The following is a 26,032-nucleotide window of genomic DNA, read 5'->3' as shown; positions in this document are numbered from 1 at the left end:
CCGAGAACACACAGGACACAACTCACCACAATGGGGGGTGTAATATTCTTATGTTGTAGCTGTTAAATGACGGGACCGATTTAACATGACGGGTACTTTATTCGAGCGTCCATTTCCTTGTGACACACAAACGATACATCTCGCGCCTCACCCTTCACATATGCAAATGAGGTGTCATCTGACCAATCACAGTAACCCATCTATCTGTAGGATATTACAGGGGGCAGAGGCTGGAAGCGTCTTAGGACGGTCGCCAAAGTCTGGTGGCAGTGGCATATAGCTCTGTAGCCAAAAAACTGTTGGGTTGAGGAGCTCGACTGCCCACTCCGGGAAGGCGCCCTCCAACCCGGGCCTTGAACGCCCCAACACAGCCTCCTGCTCCTCCCTGCTGGGGGGGGGGGGGGGGCGCGCGCGCACCAATCACAGCCCTTGCCGTCGCATCGGCAGATAAGTTAAATATTGGATGCGCATGCGCACGTAGAGCTACCGTAGAAGTATTTCAATGGAGAAGCTGTGGACAACTACCTACTAGTTTTCAGATAACTTCGATAACTTGTTTAACTAAGTGGATGTGGTAGGCTACACCACGGGATGAGATCACTGCCACATAAATAAAGGTAAGACACAATCTTTTTGCTTAAGATTAGCTGGTGCTGTCTGTCGTCTGTCTCTTATGAATCAGTGTATACTAAATTGAATTTCCTATTTATTAAAGCATATAGCATAGGCCTTCTCATGCTAATAGGATATTACGCCGTCATATTTTTTACGACTTTGGGTAGCGCTCTCTTTTTTGGTCATACATGTGTTTGCATCCCTGATAGCACACAACATGTCTTCCAACTCACAGCAAAAAAGAGCGTCCGCTGCGTCCAAATCGGGTCGATGTCTTGTATCGTGAACTCAAGTCGTTATTCTTATTATTTTAGTGAGTTTGATCGTGACACATGGATGTATTTTAATGGACAGGAAGGTCAGCCGGTCAACGCCATGTTTGGCTTTTTTTCTCTGGATACATTCAGTGATATGGAAACTTTCCTATCATGCAGGGTGTCCATGGTATGCTGGTTGTGTCAACATTAGTTGCAGTTGAAGTGTCCTAAACGTTTATGAGGATATTGTCAGGCTGCTCTTTGAACGTGCCAGAAGCATCAGTTCAGCCGCAGGAGTTTCATCACCTTTCAGGGTTTCACCTCCAATAAACCCCTTTTATTAATCCCACTTCCACTGTCGTCTGCGCTTGGCTCCAGCTTTCTGATATCTGCAGATTCCGGTTTCTTTTGTCTCAATACAGGAGTGACAGCCAAACTTTTCCCTCCTTTATTCTAAGTATTTACCAACTTTTATTTCTATCTATCCATCTATCTTTCTATATCTATATCGTTATATATATATATAATTCGATTAAATCAAATAAAGTTATTAGAAGGATGTCTTAGGACAGCATTGGTATTAAAGTTCATGGATACAATATGAATGATACAACTTGAATGATCAAACATTTCAACATTTCATCATACAATGGAAAGAAACGAGGAAACTGGAAACGCTGACTTCAAGTTGTGACTTCTTGTTTAAACACTACATACACATTTTCCCATGCCAACCTTTTATTAGGTTAAACATTGATACACAATATGCGACAGATGTATAAATGTTTTTAAGCTGGTCTTGTTAAACCAGGGCCTTTATTCCCTGATAGGGTCGAGGAAGATACATGATGCAACATTACATGGTGGAGGAACAAAGGCAGAGTACACTTGCGGGAAAAAAAACAGCTCCTAAACAATGATAAACTAGTAAGATAATCAGTCCTGATATTAGATCAAATATTAGACTGAAACAAATACATTTCATAAAAAAAGTATAATCAAAAAGGGTGTTGAGTGTGGTTGACTGAAGCAGCCTCACCTGGCTCATAAATTGTCTTTCCACATTTTTCCTTAACATTTACATTTAGCGCATTTAGAAGATGCTTTTGTCCAATGTGGCCTTCAGTGGTTCAATCACACATTCATCATCACACACTGACGAGGGGGTCACCAATGCAAGGCGACAACTAGCTCGTCAGGAGGTGTTAAGGTTGGGTGTCATGACACCTTTGGGTGTCTTCAGGAGCCCAAAAAAGCCACCTAGGTAGCATGCAGCATGGTACAAAGAGTAAAAAGAGTAAAAACATTCTTTCTTAGTATCAACGTATAATGGTATTTGAAAAGAGGGTAGGCCTTTATATTGGTTAAGAGAATCAGCAATGGTGACACTGGTAATATAGTGAAAATCGTTATCTTGTAAGCAACTCAGTCGTCAGACATTCTGAATACCTTTTAATGCGTAGTTATTTCACTACCACTGTAATAGGATGATTATACTGATTATACTGAAAAGGGAATTATTTCCCACCCTACCTCACATTGTCTTCAACCACCCTGCCAGCATTCTCTAACCTAAAATATAATAATCTAGGTCAGGCACGGCGTTATGGGTGTTCAACCACCCACTGTTCAACCACCCACTGTTCAACCACCCACTGTTCAATAGGCCCACCCAAAATTTTCTTCAAAAAAACAAAAAACGTTATATATTTTAATTTTATATATATATTTTTTAAAGGCTTCTGAAATGCTTTATTTTTGCAATGCAGCAAACTTTGTTGATATTGATGCTGGATCCGATTTGCGCTAAAGGGCTGTTATATTCGTGGGCTTGGGTAGAGGTGTTTCTGCGTTGTCTCTACAGAGACAATAACGCAGCGATATCAACATGAGCAGGCCTGCATTAACTGCCATTGGGCCCTGGGGCTCAGAGTGTTCGTAGGGGATCTTACAATGAAGATGTGTCAATTATTTGCAGACATTTTGCCATGGGGGGGGGGGGCCTGCCTTCCTGTCTACCTGCCTGTAACGCGGCCTGCCTTCCTGTCTACCTGCCTGTAACGCGGCCTGCCTTCCTGTCTACCTGCCTGTAACGGTGCCTGCCTTCCTGCCTTCCATCTCCCTCAACTCAACTCAGCTGTGTCATCCGTCCTTGCCTGTTCATTTCCGGTCTTCCCACCGCCGGTCTTTCCTACCGTCCTCATTCCCCATTTCCCCTACATTAAACCCCTGGCTAATCCTCTTCCTCCCATGGTCTGCGTCTGTGTTTGGGTCCCTCCGCGTTTGGGAAAGAACAGCTGAACCGCACATCTAACCCTCTGTTAGCTTTGGCTTGTCGATAGCCAATATGATCTAAGAAAGAAAGACAAAGGCCTACAGCAGTTAGGGTTTAGTGCTCAGGGACACTTCAATACAACTAGGAGGATCTGTGTGTGTTACTATACCTTACATAGGGTCGCTGAGGAACTAGTGAACAATAAATCAAACCCAGGGTAGAGGTCCTGCTTTATTTTTGCAATGCAGCAAACTTTGTTGATATTGATGCTGGATCCGATTTGCGCTAAAGGGCTGTTATATTCGTGGGCTTGGGTAGAGGTGTTTCTGCGTTGTCTCTACAGAGACAATAACGCAGCGATATCAACATGAGCAGGCCTGCATTAACTGCCATTGGGCCCTGGGGCTCAGAGTGTTCGTAGGGGATCTTACAATGAAGATGTGTCAATTATTTGCAGACATTTTGCCATGGGGGGGGGGGGCCTGCCTTCCTGTCTACCTGCCTGTAACGCGGCCTGCCTTCCTGTCTACCTGCCTGTAACGCGGCCTGCCTTCCTGTCTACCTGCCTGTAACGGTGCCTGCCTTCCTGCCTTCCATCTCCCTCAACTCAACTCAGCTGTGTCATCCGTCCTTGCCTGTTCATTTCCGGTCTTCCCACCGCCGGTCTTTCCTACCGTCCTCATTCCCCATTTCCCCTACATTAAACCCCTGGCTAATCCTCTTCCTCCCATGGTCTGCGTCTGTGTTTGGGTCCCTCCGCGTTTGGGAAAGAACAGCTGAACCGCACATCTAACCCTCTGTTAGCTTTGGCTTGTCGATAGCCAATATGATCTAAGAAAGACAAAGGCCTACAGCAGTTAGGGTTTAGTGCTCAGGGACACTTCAATACAACTAGGAGGATCTGTGTGTGTTACTATACCTTACATAGGGTCGCTGAGGAACTAGTGAACAATAAATCAAACCCAGGGTAGAGGTCCTCGGTGAATGTGGACTCGAAGGTGTGGATGTGTGTCAGTGTGTCTTTAGACCCTACTACACCTGGGGAAACTCTGTAGAAGGACAGAGTGCCAGCAGGCCGGTCCAGATACACTCCTACTCTCTTAGAGCCAGCGGGGGGGAGACGTATGTCTGTTTGTCTACCGTTGTACCAGGCACAGTAACGATCACCATGGCATTCAAGACTCCAGGACTTGTTGTTGGATCCAAGCCTGCTGTCGTAGCCTACTCGGCTCCTGGTGATTCTTCCTCTGTGGGTCACAACTATCAAAACCCCTCCTTTGCAAACTACCTCCCAGTAACTACGGCCAGTCAGAACCTCTCTACACAACACCTGTCTCAAGGTATCAGATCTCTTTGGGTGATCAGGATACTCTTCAACAAGCGTCACCTCTCTGTCCCCAGACAGAAAGAGTCTTCTGTTGGCCGTGTTTGGGTCCAGTGTGAGATCACAGGCATCTGACAAGAGAACAAGACACTATTAGGGGGCTGAAATTAGACAACCATTCAACCCAAGTGTCAGCCATATCATGGAGTCCGGTTTTTTAAGAAAATAATTATTCAGTTATTCAAATAATGGAAATAACATTATTATTAATATGACCTAAACCACTAATAATAATTTTTATGGTATTTATAATAATAATAATAATAATAATAATTAATTGTGTATAACTTAAAAATGGAACGATGATTAATGTCTACTTTTATTATATTTACTTGAGTAGCATTAATATTATTGTTAATGTTATTAATAACATTCAATTTAGCTTCAGCAACAGGTTTGATTCACTGTTTGGTTGATTGATTGTGGAAACATCAACAGATACATGAGTTTTTTATCAACAGTTCAATGAAGATCCATAATGTCAACCAACATCTTCACTCCCAGTACTATTTGAATCAATGTCAATTAATGCTTTGCGGATGGAATGAATAGTTAAGTGTATGGTGAGAATAATCAAACTAATGTGACTCTTACACTTCTTTAGGGCTGGTTTCACTCCCCACACTCCACAGTGCATCTTTCTGGGGGGTAAACAGATGGAGAGCAGCAAACTGAAATATTGACACTATGACTTGATGTATTCATTGGTTTGCAAGCAAAATGTACACAATATAATAATTATTATTAACAGCATAATAGGGAGAACATGGGTGTTCATTCTAATCCTAGGAGGAGACATTGGCACTGTGCTGTCCTCTCCATACCTGAGAGTGTTAAGTGCCCAAGATGGATCCTCCCGGCCAGCAGAGAGCAGCTCGAATCCTGAGTCTCCTGGATGATTGTAGCTCAGGTCTAGCGCTTTCAGGTGGGAGGGGTTAGAGCTCAGAGCCCTGGCCAGAGAATCACAGCCTTCCTGTGTGACCAAGCAGCCAGACAACCTACACACACACAAACACACAGTCATGAATCTGTTTCATGAATAATGATTTAATATTTCAGAATCACCTGTTTGAGTAAAACTGACCTGAGAGTTTCCAGTGTACACTGTGGACTCCTCAGTCCAGCAGCGAGCAGCTTCACTCCTGAATCCTTCAGATCGTTGGTACTCAGGTCCAGCTCTCTCAGACTGGAGGAGTTGGAGCTGAGAACTGAGGCCAGAGCTCTGCAGCATTTCTCTGACAGATTACAGCCAGCCAGCCTAAAATCAACATGAAGGTATTATCAACCCTTAATGGCTATTTTGGCCGTTTAGCTATAATTCATATTCCATGTAAAAAAAGATTAACCATATCAATGCATTGTATTCTTTTATTCAGCACAACCTCATCTATATTGCCGGACCAATTCATCCGTGCCTTTTGAGATACTGATTCAACGCACAGGACATTTGTTTAACCAAACATTGAAAAAAAGAGAAATAGATTTGACTTCAAAATGAAAATTATATCATTCAGAACAAACTGTTTTTGAATGAATGAAATCTAGGTCTAAGGAAAACACATGATGATATAAAAGTTTGTTTGAGAATGGAATGCATTTGGGACTGTAGTCTTATGGAAGGACGGGTTGGACTTGCCGATCGATTGTGTTTGGATTGGTTGTCCAAATCCTGTGCTATATAACAACACAATCTATCGGCACTAGCAAATGTGTGTAGCACTCGGTCCACACAATCTATGGACACATATACACGGACACCACATTGTCTGCCTGAATCTAAACGTCTGCAACACCGCCATATTGGAGAGGCCAAGACTAGCCTGTAAAAAAATAGTCACCTGTTTGAGTAAAACTGACCTTAGAGTTTCCAGTCTACAGTGTGGACTCCCCAATCCATCAGAGAGCAGCTTCACTCCTGAATCCTGCAGATCATTGTTACTCAGGTCCAGCTCTCTCAGACTGGAGGAGCTGGAGCTGAGAACTGAGGCCAGAGCTTCACAGCATCTCTTCGACAGATGACAGCCTTTCAGTCTTGTGAATATAAATACATATTTCATATTTAAAAGGATGACAGACTCTGAAAAATCCTGCGACTATTAACTTTTTTTTTGGACCTCAACTCAGATCCCTCTGTCATAAACACTGCAAAAACTTTCTCCATCCTGACCTCTCCTCTCTGCTAATCACAAGTCTCCCTGTACATCAAACAGAGAATCAAAAGGAAAGTCTCTAAGAAGCCTATAACGAATACCTTTTATGTGTTGAGTTGTTGCTATACAAACTATGTAGCAACAACTGAACTTTGTAGTATTATTGTAGGATGATTTAGGCTTATCAATGTTAATATATTTTTTTACTTTGACTATATTTTACATTGCTACTGTTTTATACCGATGTCAAATCTTCAGATATAATATTTTGTACACAACAAGTAAAATAAAACTGACCTGAGAGTTTCCAGTCTACAGTGTGGACTCCCCAGGCCAGCAGAGAGCAGCTTCACTCCTGAATCCTGCAGATCATTGTTACTCAGGTCCAGCTCTCTCAGACTGGAGGAGTTGGAGCTGAGAACTGAGGCCAGAGCTTCACAGCATCTCTCGGACAGATGACAGCCATTCAGCCTTTAATGAACAATGGATACGAACATGTTAGATCCCTCAATCTTTTATATGAAATAAATGCTTGTTCTATAACTTGAATATTGATTTGAATGTCCAGCATACAGTGCTACAACGGTAAGGGATAATTCAAGACTAGGTGTGCTGTCATCAAAAAAGAAGGAACTACAGGGTTATCAATTAGTGGATTATCTCGCTAATACCACAGGCACTTTCAAATCTTTAAAATAAAGTGCTTGATTAATATCACCTTGCGATTCTGTCACAGAAACTTTTATCTCACACTAATTGTTCCTGGTACCACAAATGATTAGACCAGAAATGGATGGGTCAGACTAATTCCTGAGAGGATCAGTTAACATGAGATTTGTATGGAATGCAGGAGTTATTGCTCCAGTAAGTAGCGATGATCTTAGTCCACTCTGAGTCCCTTCAGATAGACTACTTCGTAGACTACAATATATTTCCTGAACTGAATAAGTACTGCACATATAATATACACAAAAATGCTTCTTACTGGTGTGATGTAATTGGTATTGACCACTCAAGTCTGTCTTTATGACTTTGAAATATCAAACCGGTGATAATTAATATATGTATGTGGTCAGTGCACCTACGTAGATGTTTTGGAGGCTTTGATCACTGGCAGCAGCCTCAGAAGACCCTCATCTGAAGCAGAGTAGTTCTTCAGGTCAAACACGTCCACTTCTGATGACAGTAGGATGAAGACCAGAGCTGACCACTGAGAAGGGGAGAGAGATTTTCTGGGGAGCATTCCTGATGTCAGGTACTGCTGGATCTCCTCCACTAGAGAATGGTCGCCCAGCTCATTTAGACAGTGGAACAGATTAATGCTTCTCTCTGGAGAAGGATCTCCACTGATCTTATCCTTGATGTAACGGACGATTCCCTGATTGGTCCCTCGGCTGCTTCCTGTCGGTTCAAGCAGGCCATGTACGAGAATCTGATTGGTCTCCAGAGAGAGGCCCAGGAGGAAGCGGAGGAACAAGTCCAGGTGTCCGTTCTCACTCTGTAAGGCCTGGTCCACAGCACTCTGGCAGAGGAGCAGGAGATCATTTGCCTCAGAGGTTTGTGGTTTTTCTGAGAGCAGATTGACACCAGTGTTGATGAAGGACAGAAAGACATGAAGGGCAGCCAGAAACTCCTGGATGCTCAGATGGACAAAGCAGAACACCGTGTCGTGGTACATCTCACACTCCTTTTTAAAGATCTGGGTGAACACTCCTGAGTACACTGCAGCGTCTTTGATATCGATGTCACACTCGGCCAGGTCTGCCTTGTAGAAGATAGGGTTGCCTTTCTTCAGCTGGTTAAAAGCCAGTTTTCCCAGAATAACAATGATTTCTCTACTCTCTGAACTCCAGTGTTGATATGGTTTAGCTCTCCTATGATACTTTCTGTCCCCTCTGATAGACTGAACCCTCAGGAAGTAGATGTACATCTGAGTCAGGGTATTGGGTATCTCCTCTCCTCTCTGGGAGTCCTCCACAACTGTAGCAGTGATCCAACAGAAGAGTGGGATGTGACACATGATGTGGAGGCTTCGTGATTTCTTGACATGGGAGATGATTGTGCTGGCCTGCGTCTCGTCTTTGAATCTCTTCGTGAAGTACTCCTCCTTCTGTGGGTCGGTGAATCCTCTCACCTCTGTCACCATGTCAACACACTCAGCAGGGATCTGATTGGCTGCAGCAGGGCGTGTGGTTATCCAGATGCGAGCAGAGGGAAGCAGGTTTCCCCTGATGAGGTTGGTCAGCAGCCTGTCCACCGAGGTGGACTCTGTGACATCAGTCAAAATCTTGTTGTTCTTGAAGTCCAGAGGAAGTCGACACTCATCCAGAGCCTGAAAGATGAAGACAACTTGGTGCTGATCGTATCTGCAGATTCCTGCTTCTTTGGTGTCAACAAAGAAGTGATGAATAAGTTCCACCAAGCTTAAATTTTTATTTTTCAATAAATTCAGTTCTCTGAATTTTAAAGTAAATGTGAAGTGTATGTCTTGGTTGGACATGCCTTCAGCCCAGTCCAGAGTGAACTTTTGTGCCAAGATGGTTTTACCAATGCCTGCAACTCCAATTGTCAATATTGTTCTGATTGGTTGTTTTTGTCCAGGTAGGAGTTTAAAGAGGTCTTCACATTTGATTCTTATTTCCTCCTTGGCTGGTTTCCTGTATGTATTTTCAATCAGTTGGATCTCATGCTCGTTGTTGACCTCTCCACTGGCTCCCTCTGTGATGTAGATCTCTGTGTAGATTTCATTCAGAGGTGTATGCTTTCCTGCTTGAACTAATCCCTCAAACACACGCTGGGTCTTTTCCCTAGAACAAGTCTTGAAACTAGCCACAGCAGGATTTTCAAGTAATGCAGGAAGAACGCTCTGGAAAAGAACAAACATTGATGAGAACATCACTCTGAACTAACCGAGGACATCAGATCCATCTGTCCTACGGCCAGAACATTTATTTCTAAATGTTTAGATTACCATTGCATTGGATTGACATCTGAGTGACTTTCCTTACATGACTAAACGTGGTGTTCAGTTGAAATATCCATTTAATAGACCCCCATAGCAATTTCATATTTTAAGGCTGTTAAAGTCAGAAATTGATTATCATATTATCCCCATTACACAAAGGAACACAAGTTACATATTCGTGCATCAAGGGTCGTGAGTGGTCTATTGGTCAGGTCGTCCTTCGGCACAATTCAGAACTAATTCTGAATTGCGCCCACTCCATTTCATGGGCCCAGAAATGAAGTGGTTTGTTTATTTACAGCTCAGTAAAAGGTCTTGTTGTACATTTAAACACCTTGGAGGTCTGCTCTGTTTGATGATGCTGTTCAGACTGACCACTGGTAACCTTTGACCTCTTCCGGTGTTGTCTGTTGAGAAAAAAAAACACAGAATCACACACACACGTCCGTATGTGCACATACATACTTAAGGAGGCAAAAAAAACGACTAGAACTACTGTACGTTTTATTATATTTTGAGTTGTTTCCTTACGTTATCCCAATTGTTTCCAACAATGTCCAAGCAAGAGAAATCCCTACTTTTATCGTGGTAACGGCCCGCTACATTTGGCAGTATGCCCATGCCGTCATATGCCCTTTACCCCCTTACTTCCGGGGAAACACGCAAAAACAGTAACACACTAGAGACTTCATCTATTAATATGATATTTAAATATCAATGCAGTGTTTTCCACACATACACTTCCCATACATTGACTATTTCTTAAGGATAGATTCATGACTCAGTATTCAGGATGTGGAAAAAAACAAAAGAAATACCAAATACTCAGATACATCTCTGGTTTAATTGCGTTTCAGTTAGGCTGTTATTTAGGGAAGTGTCTTGACCAAGCAATGGCTCTATAGAGAGGAGTGCTGCTGCCCGAGAGTCTCCCGAGCAGGTAAACACAGCTAGACACACAGGACAGATACTGCTGATCGCGTTGTTATTTCCCCACCTAACATCGCTGTGATTCAGATTGTGAATCTCTGTTGAAAGTCCAATATTGTAGTATTGTACAACGTTCAACCCCCCACCGTCAGCTTCCACCACAAGTAGAATCAAATTCTTTGGGAAAAACTAATGTACATGTAACCCAGTTGAAATCCGGGTTCTGGTTATTCAAAATAATAAACAATATTATGTAAGAGTTTATTATTTTTCATAATGTTTTGTTGACGTTTGTGTAATGGTTTGTTAAAACTTTGTTAATGTTATTTGATGTATTGTAAATGTTGTATATATCCTTTGCTTAATTGAACTGTTATATGGCCATCCAACCAGAGGGGGGCACAATGAGGTGTTTGCGGGTGAATGTGGAGATGGCGGGAAAGGGGAGGAAAGGGAAGACGTGCTGGAGGTAGGGGAAAAAAGACGTTTGTGAGAGGGAGTACCTGCTTGCGATGGAGTACAGTCTTGTTGAAGGCTGATGACATATCAGCAACCCATAAGATTCAAGATTGTGTCTGGTAAATGAAAGTAAAGTTCAACACGAGCTTGAAAGCTCGACCGGACCGGTTCACATACGACCCGGTCAGTTAATTGACAGAAGTAGCTGAACAGTGGCCTGCTAACTAACGCAGCTAACGACGCTACTGCCACGGGGTTTCCGAGGACCGCCGCACGAGATAGCGGTTGTGACCACGCGGGTGGGCTGACAGGGCTCGGGCGAAGGAAATCACGTGACAAGCAGTGAGGAGCGCCTGTGTCTTTTCCACGGACTTCCTCAGGACTTTCACGGACTTCCAGACTTTCCCAGTACTCTCACGGACTTCCACGGACCTTCAAGGACGCCCATCGCGTTTTACCTGGACGTGTGAGTAAGCGACCGAGTTCTCTTTGCTCGGAGGACTATTCATCAACAGGCCTGCAACGGCGTTTTCTTTTGTAAAGGATTGTTTTATTTTGTTTCTTTTATGTGCCGGCTTAGTTGGTAATGTTAATTACTTGTAGCCTGTATGGTAATAAGATGTGCGATATGGGATCTGTGACATGCACTTATATTGTTCTCAAATAAGTAAACGTTTTAATTACTTACCCTTTTGTTGGTTGGCTTACTAAATACGTGTAGTGTGGATATTGTGTGTGTTTAGTGGTTAATATTTAATAAGGGTGCTGGTGTTATATGGTTAGCATAATATAGGAAATCAAAACTAATAATTTAAGATTGATTGAAGAACCTAGGGCCCTGCCCTCTTTATTATAGGGGTAAAAGGGCTACATACAGTAGAGTACGATGACGTCATGAGGCTACAAAAATGCTCTAAAGATTATTTGTGGTATGAGTTAACATAACATTATCTACAGCTGTTTGGGTAGTCCACTCACGTAAGTTGGCCATTTAAGGAATTTCCTTCACATTAAATGACATAATGTGACTAAACGTGACTAAAGGTAATGTAGATACAACCTGAATGCATTAAATCCATCGTTAACATGACTGCCAGTGGTGAATAAGACCACTGGCAACATTTGACCACTCCTGGTGTTGTTCGTGGATAAAACATACACACACACACACACACACACAGAATCACAAAAGCACACACCCTCGCCCGCATGTGCACACAAACACTTATGAGGTAAGGATGATGATCATATTTTTCAAGACTATTGAACATCAGTATCAGTAGGATCTGATCATAGCCAACTGGCATCTTTTCAATACCTGTTTGAAACTCAGATTCAGATTCAGAAAACTTTATTGATCCCAAAAAGGGCAATTCATTTGCAGCTTACCCAGTCCTGGGTCCAGGGCAGTCTGCTCTTACCTCTTCTCAATAGACTGATTTCCATCTTTAAAGTTAAGAGGGTTATCCATAGACAAGCCACTCTTCACGGAGAGACAGCTGGGTCCAGGGGAGTCTGCTCTCTGCTGCTGGACTCTTCTGGAAGAACAAGAACCAGGATTTATGGATGTTTGATAGAAGCTGTATCTTTATAATATCTGGTAAAGCCTTACCTCTTCTCAATAGACTGATTTCCATCTTTAAAGTTAAGAGGGTTATCCATAGACAAGCCACTCTTCACGGAGACACAGCTGGGTCCAGGGGAGTCTGCTCTCTGCTGCTGGACTCTTTTAGAAAAAACAAGAACCAGGATTTATGGATGTTTGATAGAAGCTGTATCTTTATAATATCTGGTAAAGCCTTACCTCTTCTCAATAGACTGATTTCCATCTTTAAAGTTAAGAGGGTTATCCATAGACAAGCCACTCTTCATGGAGAGACAGCTGGGTCCAGGGGAGTCTGCTCTCTGCTGCTGGACTCTTCTACAAAAACAAGAACCAGGATTTATGGATGTTTGATAGAAGCTGTATCTTTATAATATCTGGTAAAGCCTTACCTCTTCTCAATAGACTGATTTCCATCTTTAAAGTTAAGAGGGTTATCCATAGACAAGCCACTCTTCATGGAGAGACAGCTGGGTCCAGGGGAGTCTGCTCTCTGCTGCTGGACTCTTCTACAAAAATAAGAACCAGGGTTTATGGATGTTTGTAATTCTCTTTATTAAAGTTATTTGAAGCATGATTGTTTTGACCATGGATAACAGCGCTGGGCTAACCCACGTAACATTATCTATTGCTGTTTGGGTAGTCGGCTCATCTAATGGCAAGTTAGCAAGTTAAGCAATTTAATTTATATACCTTTAGTCACGTGACTAAACGTGACTAAAGGTAACATAGATACAACTTCAAGGCATTAACTCCACCGTGAACACTACTGGTGTTGTCCGTGGAGAAAACACACACATACTGTACACACACAAACACACACACACACACACTCACCCACATGTGCACACACACAGACTATTGAACATCAGTATCAGTGGGATCTGATCATAGCCAACTGGCATCTTTTCAATACCTGTTTGAAACTCAGATTCAGATTCAGAAAACTTTATTGATCCCAAAAAGGGCAATTCATATGCAGCTTACCCAGTCCTAACACAACACTTAAAATACTTGTAAGACTCACGGAGAAGTCAAGATAGTTATATGTCAGAGGCTACAGATCAACATACATAGGTCAGTACAAGGAGACAAAGAGACTAACACCTGTTATGGTTCATATAAATAACCAAGTTTAAAGGGCTGTAAGAGTTGTTTTAAATTACTTCTGTCTGTGTTTACAGTTTTTCTCAATTGTTTAAACACGTTTTCTGAAACTATAGCTCAATTTCTCAAAACTCTAAACATAAACCTGAGAAGAGTTAATCATTTTGTCAAAACTAGACAAATTCTTCTCAAAAATGTTTTTTTCCACCAAACAGTAAACACAGCTATCAAATGAATATCTCTTAGAGAGCATCAATTAAACAATGGTGTGATCAATTCAAAACACTTCCATCAAAATGCTATTTACATATGTTTTTGCCTTTATGAGGCCATGTTACATATTCCAATGTATAAAATTGTTTAGAAATAGCTTTATTTTTTAAAGTCGCAATCAGGTGGTATATATAGTGTAAAAACTGTTGCCATATTGTAATACAATACTGTGAATATATATTATATAAATATTGCATTGACACAATCGTATCAGAATAGGATACAATGCATATTTGTCTATCCAATGCGCTCCAATGGGCTAAACTCACAATCCCAGCTTCCCAGAGTCATACTGTACACCGATAGTTGATGCTGCAACATTGTTCTGACAATACACCCATGTTACCTATTTTGGTAAATTAAAGCACAGTACTGTAATTGCACTGATAAGTAAAAATGAAAAACACTACAATAAGAAAATGTTTAGAGCGTCTTTCGGGGATGTAATGATGAAATCAGTGCAAGTACAAAAAGATAACAAAGCAAATATATTTTTTTTACTGTAATACAGTAAAATGTTCAGCTGTACTGACTGCATGAAAAGCTTTTCGTAGGCTACCAAAAAATAAAAGAATATAAACGAGGTGAAGCAGATCTTCATGTAAATCAGTATGTATCCCACCTCCAATCCTGATCAGGCCAAAGGACCATATCTACAACACAGTAGAGCTCACCAAGTCCTCTTTAATACTCTGACACATGATTGAAGTGTTTTGCCAGTTGAGTTTGAAAAGGTGAGAAGTGAGTTAGACTTATTGGTAATAAGTTGTTGCGTTTTGAAGGCCAGTGTGATCCAGCTGAACCAAGTGTGCTAAATGATGAGATTTGTTCTTAGAGTTTAGCACAAATGTGAAAACAGTGGAATTGTGCTTAGAGTTTAGCAGTCTGGAGTCTTGTAGTTGATACATGACCTTCATGTTTTCAGAATTGTGTGCATGGTTCCATTTTTTGTGTGTATACAGTCGAGAAAAACTGTAATAGCCTGATAGTGGAAGGAGTGAAGGACTTAGTGTAGCGGTTTGTCCTGCTTAGGGGCACCTTGTAATGCCAGCATGAAGGCATTACAGTGAATTCACCGGAAAGAACATGGTCAGATAGGCTGATCATTCCTACCTCTTCCTTCTGGAGGGGCTTCCATCTTCAATATCAAGAGGATTACCCATACAGCCTTCACTCTTCAGGGAGACACAGCTGGTTCCAGGGGAGTCTGTTCTCGTCCGCAGGACTCTTCTAGAAAAACAAGAAGCAGGATTTATGGATGTTATGTGCTTCTGCACACAAATGTAAACACAAGGTGTTAAAAAAAGATTGCATAGGTCTAGTTGCCATATAAAAAAATGTACATAAGGCAAACGTTATAAATTAGGAGTGATATTTAAAGGAACAAACCTATAGACTAGGACCAACAAATTACCAAAAATAAACAGCTACATGACCAAAAGCATAACATACATGGCATTAAAAGAACTATACACAAATTTACCAAATCATAAAAAGACCATCATATGTGATCAGAGGTTAGAAAAACCTGCCAGGTGAAAATACTGGCTTCTCTGACAACGTTACAGCCAGAATGTTCTCCTTTTAAATATCCATTCCCAGTGCAAGAAACTTTTTTATTCTGCACCGTTCATCGAATTGTATAAACTTTATTGGTATATGGCTGCCCTCGCGAGAGCTTTGGGTCTGGGGAGGAGGGGGCAAGCAGAGACAACTCTCTCAGTAGTTGGAGTTGGACTGCAGTGCCCATTCTAAACTAACTTTGTCAATTGTAAACACTATACGGTTAACATTTCCCATAATGTTTTCATGTGAAGATATTACATGTATTCAGTAGGGCTAGTAGGGCTGTAAAAATAATGAATCACAATAAATTGCGTGATTTATAGTTAAACGCGTGATAGTTAATCACAAATTAATAACATATTTTATCTGTTATCTGTTTATCCGTTATCTGTAATTAAACGATGATTAAGAGACGTTTGATGATTTAAAGATCCACGACTGCAGTCTCTCTCTTTTCCATACTGTCTGCAGTGCCTCCTAGTGGAGTTATAACATACACCACCATCACAGTTCAAAACGTCTGTGTAACCAGCACGTTTTTCAACCTAGGGGCATGAAAAAAATAAAATAAAATAAATACAATTGTATAAAAAATCTGCAATTGAGAACAACAAAACTGAAGCCTCAAAACTGAAACTGCAACAACAACAAAAAAGTTGGGCAAAAAAGTTGTTTCATTTGGACAAATAAATGGATCTAAAACGACAATTCGAATATTAAACAACACCGTCTTCTTTTCATTGGCTTTATTATCACAGCCGATGATTGTGATTGTTAAAGACAGCAATGTTTTATATGACATGCACCACACACTGTGTCTTTATACAATAATGGTCACTGCAGCTTTCTCCTGGAAGCTGCAGTCTACCACTGCCCAGACAGAGGTGTATACGGGCACAGGACTCCACACACACCCTGCCACCCTGAAAACAACGCCACTTGCAATTGGAGAAGAGTGGAAAGTTCGGCGGAGCCTGGCAAACATGTCTGATTTCACTCCATTTTAGGTACAGTGAGAAAATGGGAAGATTACTACTACCTATAAGACATTTTACCACGCAACAAATATAATTGGTTTTGGGATTACTCGCTGTTTAAGGAATGCTTTACCGACACAGAACCGGCGTTCTATCATCATAAAATCTATTTTATAATATAAAAAAAAAGTTTTCTTCCCTATGTCCAACCCAGTCTTCCCTTGGCCCAGCTGTCCTGATTTAAGGTGCGTTCACTCCCCTGGTGATAACGAGACGGCTCGCCAGTGATGACGCTCATGCTTACGCGTGTTTCCGATAGCCACCGTTCATCTGGACTTGGGAAACAGCCGGTTGGGAATCTAAAAGTTCTTCACAGCAGGGTATTTTTATCCGATAAAAAACAGTCAGAACTAAACAGGACTTAGTGGGATCAGTTTCAAGTTTGCATGCCTTTATTTCCTTGATGCCTATCACCTACAATCCTTTTGCTTTTATTTATGAAAAGCACATACAGTATTGCCACTGTATGGAAGGCAAAGTCGATGCCAACAGAGGGTAACAACGTCAATCAATAGTAAAGTATGTGATATGATGGTTGATTCTTTTATTGACCAAAAGGTTCATGTTCCACCTATTCATGCACGTCACTGGTAAACCATACGTCACCAACTGGGCAACTGTTATCAATGCTGCCTTCAAAGCAGCTCGGAGGTTTGGAAGCTCTTACGTGTCTTTACGTAAACCTTCCCTTCTTCTGAAATAAGAGTGTTTAGGAAGCGTTCGTAGGCTATGACATAAAACCGAAAAAAGAGATCGTTCGTGAGACTAGACCTCATAACAACAAGTATGGATGCCCGCAGGGACATCTTTGCACTTCTTTGCTGAATCAGATGAATCAGTTATTAGAACTGCTTGCGATGGTTGAACATGTGGGAGAATTTATCAGTTGATGTTTATAATTGTAAGCTATAATGTATCATAATGCAAATGTTAGAATGGGTGTTAAGTTCGCCTCTAAGTGCTTGCTACAAGTTGTGGCATCCCGCCCCTGAAGCCTCGGCCTGAACGGTCCCGTGGGACCGTGAAGGACGGGGTGTACCACCCCCACCCACCAGCCGGCGACGGAGAGCACCGGGTCCTTCCCCCAATCAGGGTGATTGGGGGACACCTGGCCGAAAACAGGGGAGCCATCTTAAGAGGAGGGCCAGACCAAGAGCACGGCAGAGGCAGAGACACACATGGACTGCCGAGGCGTGAGGCTCACGGAGAACCACGCGCACCCTTATCCTGTCTTTGTTACTTGCAATAAACGCCGAAGTCGGCTTAAACCAACCGTTGCCACGTGCTTTCCTGATACACGGCTCATTCTCCAAGCCGGAGACCACAAAGTTCACTTTAGTCTATCAATGAAATGGGCAGCCATTGTTGTGACGTCAACTCGGAGGCTCGGGTTGCACTACTTCCGCACGAAGTTCTGAGGGAAATCTCAGACTTAACAGAGTGTTCAAGGCGATTTCCTCCGATCTTAAGGTCCCAAGCTCCGACTGTTTTGAAGGCATCACAAAATCATCCTCATTAGGTGCCGTTCACGCAATCTTTCCGACGTCGCGAAAATGTTTTCCCCGTAATATCCAGCGATGTGACTGACCACTACATTTCTCCTCACCTGACGTCAAATGAAGCGTTTAACGTCATGTCAGTAGAACTTTTGGTGTGTTCCTGAATACTCGGATGCCAGCCTTCCGAGTTGCACTTTTGACGTCATTTCCGGTCTCGGAGCAACTGATAGCGTTCCCCTGCCACTTTGTGATTGTGTCATGAAATTGGCTAGTCGTTGTTTATTGTTAGCTATGTTAGCCTCTATAGCAAACCAGCTCGAAAACAAAGAACACAACTTTACATTGTATTGCACGCACAGCAAGACTGTGCAATGCATAAATTGCTGACCGGTATAAAGTAGCAAGGTAATCAAGTGAGTAAGAGCATTTAAAATCAACATTAAAATGACCAACGTGGTACAAATACAAAGAAAATATAACCGCAAGCGGTGATTAATGGGGTCCGAGCAAAATTAAAAGTCAAGAACACACTAATGGAAGATATAAATATAACATATTTAAGGAAAGATGTTCCACTTATAAACCTGAACTGCAGCCTCATTCACATGGTCAAAATGTCTATTGACAAGCACACAACATCCAGAAAACTCCAAGCACACATTTCTCAAGTGTATTAAGAGCTTTCTTCAAAGCATATACCTGAAAAATCTTTGCAATTCTTGGGAAATTAAACATTTGTAGTCAAGAAGACTAACGGAAGAAATATAGATATGACGATATATGAAAATCTTTAACGAAGAAGTTCCCCTTAATGCCATACTGTGTCTTGCCAGTGATTGCCTGATGAATTTCAGGTGGTGTTCAATGTTGTGTTTCTTAAAACGCCGAAGAATGTTTAGCATGTTTAGCTTGTTCATAATGCGCTAATCAGGATTCGAACTCTCAACCTAAGGATCACCAGTACACAGCATTATCCCTTTGAGCCACTGACATTCCTGAACTGCATCAAGCCTTATTCACATCATGAAAATGTCGATTGGTAAGCACACAACATCAAGAAAACTCCAAGCACACATTACACAAGAGAATTAAGGGCTTTCTTAAAATAGTACAGATCTGAAAATTTGCACTATTAATGGTATCCACCTAATGATAGCTGTATGGTAGTTATACAATAATAAAATGGTCACATAAGCAAAATGGGTTGAGACTGTTGACATTTGGCTTTTCTATGAAATTGTGGGAAAATAAACATTTTTAGAGCAGAAGACCAGTGTGATAAAGATGTGTTTGATTTTAGAGATTAATATGATGAAAGAATTTTGAGCCCAGGTCAATCTAGTAAGGAGAAATAATGCTAGTTCATATTTTTTTTAAATAGCGCCACCTTTGGGTGCAGTACTACAATTTGGGTTTATGAGTAGTGGGGGGCATTGGTATCCACCTATTTATAGTCGAATGTTTTTTTCATGCAATAACAAAATGGTCAAAAAAACAATGGGCTAACTGCTCCAACTTTATTGGCCAATATTTCTCAAATGGAACTAAATAAAACAAATTCTGTTTGATGATTTCTGTGAGGCTTGGTCTAAAGTCTTTATGTGGCGATTTTGGTGAATTTTTGATTATTTTTGTAGCCTGTGAATCTTTTTATCATGTTTGGCTTTAATATGAAATTGTGGGAAAAGTAAACATTTTTAGGGCATAAGACCCGGGTTTTATAGATGCATATGATTCTAGAGATTGATATTATGAAAGAATTTTGAGTCCAGGTCAATCTGGTCAGGAGAAATATGCCTAATTCAAGATTTTTTACAATATCACAAATTTGGGTTCATGGGTAGTGGGGGTTATTGGTAACCATACCTGAAAATTTCAAGAGTTTTCAACTTACGGTATAGCCTGCAGTATGACTTTTACAGAATAAAAAAAAAGTTACACAAACAATAGACACCTAATAAATCTCATCACGGGTGCAGCCATTTTGTTGAGACCGTCATTACTGCTCTCGGTCTACTGGTGCGTTTTATTATCCATCCGTCTCTGAGGTCCGAGGATGTTGCCTAGCGACACGCACAAACACGCCCCTTTTACTCGGACGGCGAACTTGCCTGCTCGGTTGAACTCAGAGGAGGCCGAGGAAGGATTCCGAGACAGAATTCAAGATGGCTGCGCCCAGTGTGACTTTTAAAGGGGACATATCATACCACCAGGTGTGAGTGTGATTAGCCATTACAAGCAGGTTTGAAAATGTGCAGCATTGTGACATCACAGGTTGGCGTGTCCATCTATCCGTCACACATCTAGATGGACACGCCCACCTGTGATGTCACAATGCTGCACATTTTGAAAACGGCTTGTAATGGCTAATCACACTCACACCTGGTGGTATGATATGTCCCCTTTAAGTATGAACTGTTTTCATTGTGCTTGGACCGCTTTGGTGGTTTAAATGGCAATTTCAATCACTCGTATTACTATTACCTTACTGCGTCCGTATCTCTGCCTATGGGTATGGGAATTCTTCCTTGAGGTTATGTAAGTGAAGCACATACTTATTTTGGAGTGCCTGGTACTCAGCCAATGCTACGGCGGCAACAGCTTTCCAGGTGGCGTCCATGTTTTTCTCCAACGACTGACGTGCAAAACATAATAAAGCGCTTGAAGTGTGGGCAAGCGTCACATCTGAGGTCCGAGTCGGTTCGAGATGTAAACACAATGTCCGCCATGTTTCTTCACCGCTTAGCCAGAGAACTAGGCCGACACAAACCTCCCACCCAGGCTTTACGCCTCATCTGAACAGTTGGGTATTGGATGCATATTTCCAGACCCAGAAAGTGAACTGGAAACGCCAGCCAAAGCCCGCCGGGAGAAATGGACGTCTGAGCATAGAGTTAGTGTTCTATTTCATTCCTACTGACTGCCAGAGGCGGTGCTTTAGCACTTGATGTTCCATCTCGCGCATGCGCAGGTCGAGTAATTACACCAACAAAGTCACCTGTGACACCTGGGTGACCCGAGAATGTCTATATATTCCACAAGATGGTCAGGGTTTCTGGGCAGTGCCTTACCTTATGCCATACCTGATTGCGGGGTCGCCCTTAGGGAGGATAGCTTCCCGGAGGGAGCTTGTAGAGACAGACGCCTCCCTTTCCGGCTGGAGTGCAGTATGGCAGTGCAGGATTGTTAGAGGCCAGTGGGATGCCCAGCAGAGACTGGAGCATATAAATGTGCTGGAACTCCTTGCGGTGTTCTTAGCTATCAGGCACTTCCTTCCAGTTCTGAGGAACCGACATGATCTTGCCCAGACAGACAACACCTCCACAGTCTACCATGTCAACCACCCACAGAGCCTGCGGGTCACGCAAAGGCTCCTTACGTGGGCGTTCCCCCATTTTCTAAGCCTGAGGGCTGTCCATGTTCCAGGTGTCTGGAACACAGCGGCAGACCTTCTCTCTCTCCAAGGGCCAACCCCCCGGAGAGTGGAGACTCCATCCGGAGGTGGTGGTCATGATTTGGGACAGGTATGGCAGGGCAGTGGCAGATCTCTTTGCTTCAGAAGAGACAACCCACTGTCCCCTTAGGTTCTCCCTGACGGAGAGGACCAGTCCCCTAGGACAGGACGCTCAGGCTCATGCTTGGTCAGACAGCCTGCTCTATGCATTTCCTCCAATTCCCCTTTTACTGACAACGCTGGACAGGGTCCAGTGTGGCAGTAACAGCCTACTTCTGGTGGCTCCACATTGGCCAGGAAGGCCATGGTTCCCAGCGTTACTAAAACTCCTCAACGGAGAGCTTTGGTGCCTCCCAGAGAGACAGGACCGTCTGTCTCAGGTAGGCGGACACATATGGCACACGAATCCAGGACGCCTGCGGCTGTACGTGTGGCCCCTGAGAGCCAGGACCCACTGCTGACGTCTTGCGACCAGTCAGTGGTCCGTTTCATTTTTAGTTCAAGGCATTCCTCCTTTCCATTGCGACTGCAAAACTGGTGAACCGGTGAACTCCATGCCTTGTCAGTGAGCCAGGCGTGTTTGCGCTGGCATGCAGATGGGTCAGGGGTGGTGCTCTGGCCGAATCCATCCTTCCTTCCCAAACGATTGTCTCCCCATCATGTAAACCAATCAATCGAGTTGGCTGCTTTCAATCTCCAATCCAATCAAGGCTCTCCTGGGGGTGCAGAAAGAGTGTCAGACCTGTTGTGCCCGGTGCGAACGCTTAGGGAATATGTTGAAGCGACAACGGAAAACCTCTTTGTCTGTTACGGGGGCTGCAAGAAGGGGCAGCCCTGTCGAAACAGAGACTCTCCCACTGGATTGTGGATGTGGTCTTGAATGCATATAGCGCACAGGGGCTCCCTGTGCCCTAGGCCGTTAAGTGCCACTCTACCAGGAGTATGTCTACATCATGGGCTGCCTTGAAGGGGGTTCGACTTCAGGACATTTGCTCCGCGGCTACGTGGTCCTCATCAGGTACGTTTGCCCGATTCGACAGGGTTAATTAATGTCGCTGCTCCTCATCCTGTGGCGACGGCTGTCTTGTCGACGGCTTCAGAAAAAAAAGCACCGCCTCTGGCAGTCAGTAGGAATGAAATAGAACTATAGTTACGTATGTAACTACGCTTCTATGAATTCCAGATGACCACCAGAGTTCTGTGGCGCTCAGACTTTTCAGATTCCGCGAGAAGATCCAGTTTGAACAGATCCTCGGGTGACTTACGGAATATATAGACATTCTCGAGTCACCGTGGTGTCACAGGAGACTTTGTTGGTATAATTACTCGACCTGCAAATGCGCAAGATGGAATATCCAGTGCTAAAGCACCGCCTCTGGCGGTCATCTGGAATTCATTGAACCGTAGTGACATATGTAACTATCGTTTTTTCTTTTACTAACACATTGGCTACAAAAGAGTCCGGGGGAACCTGACAATGTAGTTATCCGAAAGTAGCCGATCTTATTGGCAGAGCATAGTCTACGTTACGTTAGCTTGAAGTCTGTGCAGTGCTGTATAGGCTACTAAAGGCATAATTTATCTTGCTTTGCTAATGTTGTTCTCTTTCTTTCTTAGACAGCATCGGCATTTCATGGAGTGGATACTGCAAGGCGAGAGACTTTGGAGTGGCAATCGCCTTGTTTTGCCAGCTTGTGTTGTCCAGGCCATCAGAGCTATTACCAAGGACAAGATGGGCAATACCGTGGCTACCAGGAGACAGTAGATGCTCAAGATGAGATTTGACTATTTTGACTCTATAGCAAACACATTTTATTTTTGTAAATAATTCATATTTTTTCATGAATAAAACTTAAAATGCATGTTGGTTGTTGTGATTATTTTACTAACCCAAGTGCTGTTATACTAAAGTAGGCCTACTGTATAAGATAAACACTTATTTCAATTGGGGAGAAAAGGTTGAGTACAAATACTTGATATGCTGAGCTACTGTAATTAGCAAATGTTTTTATGCTGTACAGTAATATACAAATGAAGTCTAAACTAGTCAACGTATCACGGGGATATGTTTACACAAAGTTTGCTCGTGCTACCATTCGCGTTAATAGGTCCTTCCCCCTCCAAATGTAAACAGGCGGGCAGGGCAGCGAGCGCAATGCACTGTGGTAGTTGGAGGATTTCTGAGCCAAAGGGACCATAAAAACACTCGTTCTACCTTTTCTCAGGCTAGGATGAATGGATTTCAAAATGTTTGTACATTTATAATACATAGATTTTTTTAATTCATAACTCCAGAGGTGAAGTAGCTCTTTCAGGAGTTAGATATCTGTAAAACTCAACGAGAACTTTACACACACAATTTCACAATTGCTTATTTTCTCACATTTGAGAAGTTAATGCATTTGAAAATTGTCACCTTTTTTTAATTCAAACGTGTGCCCTCCACAAGCCCTCTTATCGTGGGGCTTGAATGTTAAAAATGCAAATTGACGCAAGAACTCGAGGAGAGCATTAGGTTTCACAGATCTCCATCTCACCTCTTAGCTGTTCTCCGGTGGTCATGCTCCTCAGACTGAGTGGTTTCGGAGGTAGGAGGTCCCCCCTCTTCTCTCTCCTCGTTCATAGTAGACTGGCGATCTGAACACAAGCCCAACAGCAATGAGAGTAGCACAACATTTCCCTGTGTCCAAGTAGTTTCATTATCTACAGCCAGAAAAGTCCCGCCATTAAAAAATGTAAGGGAAATTGGTTTTATACTTATTACGATACTTATCGTAATGACTTGCAGGATAACACAGCATTAACTGTTTTGATGTGGATGTAAACTCTTTCTGAGTAGCCTCTACAACTCTTAATGTGCTATATATTGCTGAACATATTGGTGCAATCAGCTTGAGAATGGGACCTTTCTATACAACAGAATATGTAGCATATCCATTCTGTGTGGAAACGTTTTGTGAAATATGACTGTGATGCTTCTTAAAGGGAAATAAGTGCAATGAGTTAAAAAGGAGGACAACGAAAATATTGTTGTGTTGGCAAGCAAGTAAATTATGAAAAGGTGTCCAAACTGAGAGACTAAATGTTATTCTCCTCTTTAAAGGTGGTTGGTTACATTCTCATTTACATACATTTATAGATGGAAAATTACCCTGCCAGCCCCAGAGGACAAACTCATTCATGTCATTTTTGACAATTGGAAAATGAAGCCAAATATCCGTTGGAGTCATTTAGTACTCTTTGCTTCTCCTTTTTCAAATTTGTAGGCGTGGAGACACCTCAACTTACCAGTACTAATTGTGGTCAAACGACATACAGCTACATATTGATAATTATTATCAATTATTTATAACTAACTAACTGCGCCACTCCTCCGAAGCGCGCGCAAACATGCGCTCACGCACCATACGCACACGCACCAAACACACACACACACACACACACACACACACACACACACACACACACACACACACACAAGAGGCTAAGAGGAAGTCCGTCGATCCTATTTCCTTGTTCGTTTAGCGGTTTAAGAACGATAACGACATCGATATTTGAGTACTTTGAATAATTCTGAGCCTCCAAGTGCCAAGATAGAGATACGATATGAAGAACAATAAACGGCCAAGTGTATACATTTAGATTCTCGAATATAGCAGACCTACCTTAATTTCGTGCTAGAAGAAAAGAGCGCCCCAACGTCTATTTGAAAGTGAAAGTAAAATGAGAGCGAGAGAGAGAGAGAGAGAGAGAGAGAGAGAGAGAGAGACGTTAAGAGTTGTTTGTAGATGTTTTGGTGTTGTTTTTGGTCGCAGAATGTTTTAACTGATAAGAGTACTGGAGGCGGAGCCCAACCCAGTGTTGCCAACTTAGCGATTTTGTCGCTATATTTAGCGACTTTTCAGACCCCTTTGGCGACCTTTTTTCAAAAAACAGCGACAAGCGAAAGATCTAGCTCCCTTTTCTGCTGTTATTGGTGACTTTTGGCGACTTTTTGAGGAGAAAGCACGTATCGCTCTTCACAACAAGCAGCGGATGCCTGCGCGGCCCCTCCCCCGTCTCAAAGCACACACACAGGCAGCCCAGTCCTCGCGCAGCAGTCCCTCCCAGCCGCTATGTTAGCAGGAGATAACAGGAGACGTTCACGCCTCGGCATCCGGGCTGCAGAGAGAGAGAGAGAGAGAGAGAGCGAGAGCGAGAGAGAGATGTTCCTGTGTGGTTTATTCTGCCAAAAATCAAACAGCAACAAGGGCAGTTAGACATGGATGCAAATACCTTTAGATGAAGACCTGGTTTGGTTACAAGTAATAAGATTTGAAACTGAAAAAATATGGATTGGCTAGAATATTAACATAAAGATCAGACATAGGCTACTTATATCAAATTATGCTTCATTAACAGCATCCATCTAAAGAATTATGAACACTTTAACAGCATCCATCCACATGAGAATTAACA

The 26,032-nt window shown here is 42.5% G+C and overlaps 1 protein-coding gene across 8 annotated transcripts; it reads right to left on the bottom strand.

Annotated features, from left to right (window-relative positions):
• Window positions 1-510: 510 nt before the first annotated feature.
• LOC307089645 (NACHT, LRR and PYD domains-containing protein 3-like) lies at window positions 511-25,534 on the bottom strand. 8 transcript variants are annotated; one of them, XM_079756018.1, is made up of 17 exons: window positions 25,240-25,533; window positions 24,112-24,211; window positions 21,192-22,290; window positions 15,132-15,248; window positions 13,031-13,147; window positions 12,840-12,956; window positions 12,648-12,761; window positions 12,457-12,573; window positions 11,080-11,151; window positions 9,981-10,053; window positions 7,767-9,547; window positions 6,979-7,152; window positions 6,389-6,562; window positions 5,616-5,789; window positions 5,356-5,529; window positions 5,126-5,172; window positions 511-4,602 (listed from the first exon to the last, which is right to left on the bottom strand). In XM_079756018.1, the coding sequence occupies exons 4-17, from the start codon at window positions 15,179-15,181 to the stop codon at window positions 4,061-4,063; spliced, it is 3,726 nt and encodes a 1,241-aa protein (XP_079612144.1). In that variant the 5' UTR covers window positions 15,182-15,248; window positions 21,192-22,290; window positions 24,112-24,211; window positions 25,240-25,533; the 3' UTR covers window positions 511-4,060. The 8 variants fall into 8 exon arrangements, with proteins under 8 accessions (XP_079612144.1, XP_079612145.1, XP_079612141.1 ...); XM_079756019.1 differs by having other exon boundaries at window positions 21,204-22,290; XM_079756015.1 differs by lacking the exon at window positions 21,192-22,290 and having other exon boundaries at window positions 12,457-12,570; window positions 25,240-25,534.
• Between the last annotated feature and the right edge of the window lie 498 nt (window positions 25,535-26,032).

This window comes from Pollachius pollachius, assembly GCF_949987615.1.
Source record: "Pollachius pollachius genome assembly, chromosome: 18".
Taxonomy (NCBI): domain Eukaryota; kingdom Metazoa; phylum Chordata; class Actinopteri; order Gadiformes; family Gadidae; genus Pollachius; species Pollachius pollachius.
The sequence above is the reverse complement of the archived record's forward strand: the minus strand, read 5'-3'. Positions and strand labels throughout refer to the sequence as shown.

What these genes read in the sequence shown, in the direction of transcription:
- LOC307089645 (XM_079756013.1), bottom strand. Translation starts at nt 24,197, where the DNA reads ATGAACGAGGAGAGAGAAGAGGGGGGACCTCCTACCTCCGAAACCACT. An exon ending in AATCAGTCTATTGAGAAGAG is followed by an intron (nt 12,574 to 12,647) that starts GTAAGGCTTTAC and finishes TTGTTCTTCCAG; the next exon opens with AAGAGTCCAGCAGCAGAGAG. An exon ending in TGTAGACTGGAAACTCTAAG is followed by an intron (nt 5,790 to 6,388) that starts GTCAGTTTTACT and finishes TGTTGATTTTAG; the next exon opens with GCTGGCTGGCTGTAATCTGT.